This window comes from Seriola dumerili, unplaced genomic scaffold (genome assembly GCF_002260705.1).
Source record: "Seriola dumerili isolate Sdu_G_001 unplaced genomic scaffold, Sdu_1.0 BDQW01000068.1, whole genome shotgun sequence".
Classification (NCBI taxonomy): domain Eukaryota; kingdom Metazoa; phylum Chordata; class Actinopteri; order Carangiformes; family Carangidae; genus Seriola; species Seriola dumerili.
Window position 1 is genome coordinate 6,489,606 of NW_019174323.1, and position 2,500 is coordinate 6,492,105.

At 39.8% G+C, this 2,500-nt stretch overlaps 1 protein-coding gene across 1 annotated transcript in view; it reads right to left on the reverse strand.

Moving 5' to 3' along the window:
* LOC111220098 (proteasome activator complex subunit 4B-like) overlaps positions 1-2,500 on the reverse strand; it is a 38,981-nt gene that overhangs the window by 27,836 nt on the left and 8,645 nt on the right. Inside the window, exons 10-11 of the mRNA XM_022743064.1 lie at positions 2,361-2,500; positions 893-979 (exon numbers count right to left, since the gene is read on the reverse strand). The exon at positions 2,361-2,500 is cut by the window's right edge and continues 39 nt beyond it. Of these exons, the coding sequence (XP_022598785.1) occupies positions 893-979; positions 2,361-2,500 (227 nt within the window). The remainder of the gene's footprint in view (positions 1-892; positions 980-2,360) is intronic.

Genomic DNA, 2,500 nt, shown 5'->3' on the forward strand with positions numbered 1-2,500 from the left:
TGAGGGTGTGCGGCTCCGTCAGGGTCTCCATCGCTGCGTAGGTCCTGTTGTACACAAGATACAAGAAGGTAAATTACAAAGTGAGATGATTTGGGTTTGGGGGGGGGGGGGGGTACTGCATGAAGTGAAAGGCGCAGGTGCATGTCGCTGCTCTGAGAGCAACTGGAAGGTAATTATTGTATTTTGGTTGCTGATTTGGCTGCTTATCAACATGATCAGCAGTTGCAGCAGTTGTGTGACACACAGCTCACGGAGGCAATTAAGGTGCTTTAAAACCCTCAGAACCCAATAGCTGCAATTTCTCAAAGTTCATACTCCTTCTCTGCGTCATAACTCAGTCTAATCTCAGCACACATATATGATACATATATTTTTTGATTCTGTGTGACTTACGCTTTCCAAGGACATCATCAACTCTGATTTCCATTGCAAATAAATGTTCATAAAACTACTTAGAAATCACAGAAAAATATGCTCCTTATATTCCAATTGCAGAACTTCCCCTAGAAACACCACGACTTTAACTCTCCTTCAGTTATAAAGGAATTCAGTGATATATGTCTATACATCCATGGGTACACTGCAAGCAGATAATAACTTTTAATGATGTCAAAATGGGAACAAACATACATGCAGGCTAAAAAAAGGTGTAGCCCCCAGCTAACTATCTGACTCCATGGCAACATTATACTTCCTGTTTACATCCCAAGAACCTCAAATTATGTTTCATATGTATTGTTATTATCATTGCCAGAATCACAGTAAGACAAAGAATAACAATAGGAGTTACAAAATACATTGATATTAATTCATCAATAATAATTCAAACAAAATTTTTGACAGTGCAAAGGCTCAACATGCTTCATAACAGACATCTCACATGATTACATACTTCTCGAGTACAGGTGGAATGGCAAGTTCTGGTGTGAGGAGAGCCAGGTTCTGTAGAGCGTAGGCTGCATCCGTACTGCCGGTTTTACTGCACATGGCCAGAGGAGGGCATATGAAAACAAAACACACACACACAAACACACACACACACACACACACACACACACACACACACACACACACACACACACACAAGCAGGTAGATAATCACAGATGACCTGTCTTTGTCCAGCTTAGGCTTGTTGTGTGACTACAATCGCTGGCTGGAAGTGATACAAATGACATGTTTACACAGTAACAATTATGTAAACACCAGATTTAATAATTGATAGGTCAAAACTGCTATAAACTAGGCTAAATTTGGCTGAAAAGTAATGGTGTTTTAGATATCTAACTGTTGTTTTAGTTGTTTTAGTCCATATCTTAATGTGAACGACACGCTTTAATAAAAATGCTGTTTAAAATAATGGTGTTATGTGACTTAAGCAAAACAAATTTGAGCCCTGCTGATCACCAGCAAACCAGGAGGTCTTTGGTAGCTTTGATATTTGGTGGAAAAAGGGACATAATTGTTGAGTCTAAACTGAAATCAGGGAGGTTAAAAACCAAACAAGCAGAAAGAATCTATTTGTGAACTAAAGTTCTGGCTGAAAACATGAAAAGACGTCTGGTCATTAAACGTGGGTTAACAAGACCACTGATTGGCTCTGACGGTGCAACAGAATGCTCACACCTACTCCCACAATGACACCTATCGTTTCTATTTCTGCCTGAGTAGAAATAGTTTCTATCGGCCTTCCCACTTAGCATGAGGTCGTCTTGCACTGTCTTTGTTTTTAAATGTCATCTTACAACCTGTTTTCACAGAATGGCTTTACTTAACTAATATTATCCTCATATATTAATTGTATGCACTTCTCTTAATCTCCCTCTTTTGTTTGTTGTTGGTTCTATCATTGTGATTATACTTTTTCACTACCAATTTTCCAAAGTGTTGTATTAATACTTGCTGCTAATTTTTGCGATGCTCTTGTTTTTAAGGCCTCTTGTGTCTTGTTATTGTGGTTTATCTTCTTACCACTTTGTACAACTTGCTTTAAAAGTGCTCCATTAATAAACGACTTGCTGAATAACGCTGAGTTACTGTGTTGCTATTGTAGTGATCCAGCTGTTCGGAGAGTAACTGTCCCTACCAACATTAAAGTTAGGCTCACCATGTCATGTCTTATGCATGTGTATGAGTACAGATATTAGTATTTACATGTAAATAACATATGTCTGAATATGCCTATGTGTGTGTATGTAGGTTAACTTGTAGATGTATGCATGCTCATGTGTTATATTACCTGTAGTAAAAGGGATCATGAGTGATAAAATTTCTCCATCTCTAATGTTGAAAAACGAGTGTAACTATAAATGTTTATGTACAGGAAGTGAGGTTGTCTTTCTGCCACCCAAGAGTGTTGTACCTGAACATGGCCAGCAGGGCGGCTCCGATGAGGCTGCGGGTGAACTCCTGCAAGTCTGCATCAGTCAGCCTCTGACACTCAGGAACCACCGTGATCCAGCTGGGGGCAGCGTGCCGTTCTCGGTGCACGCGGCGCACAAC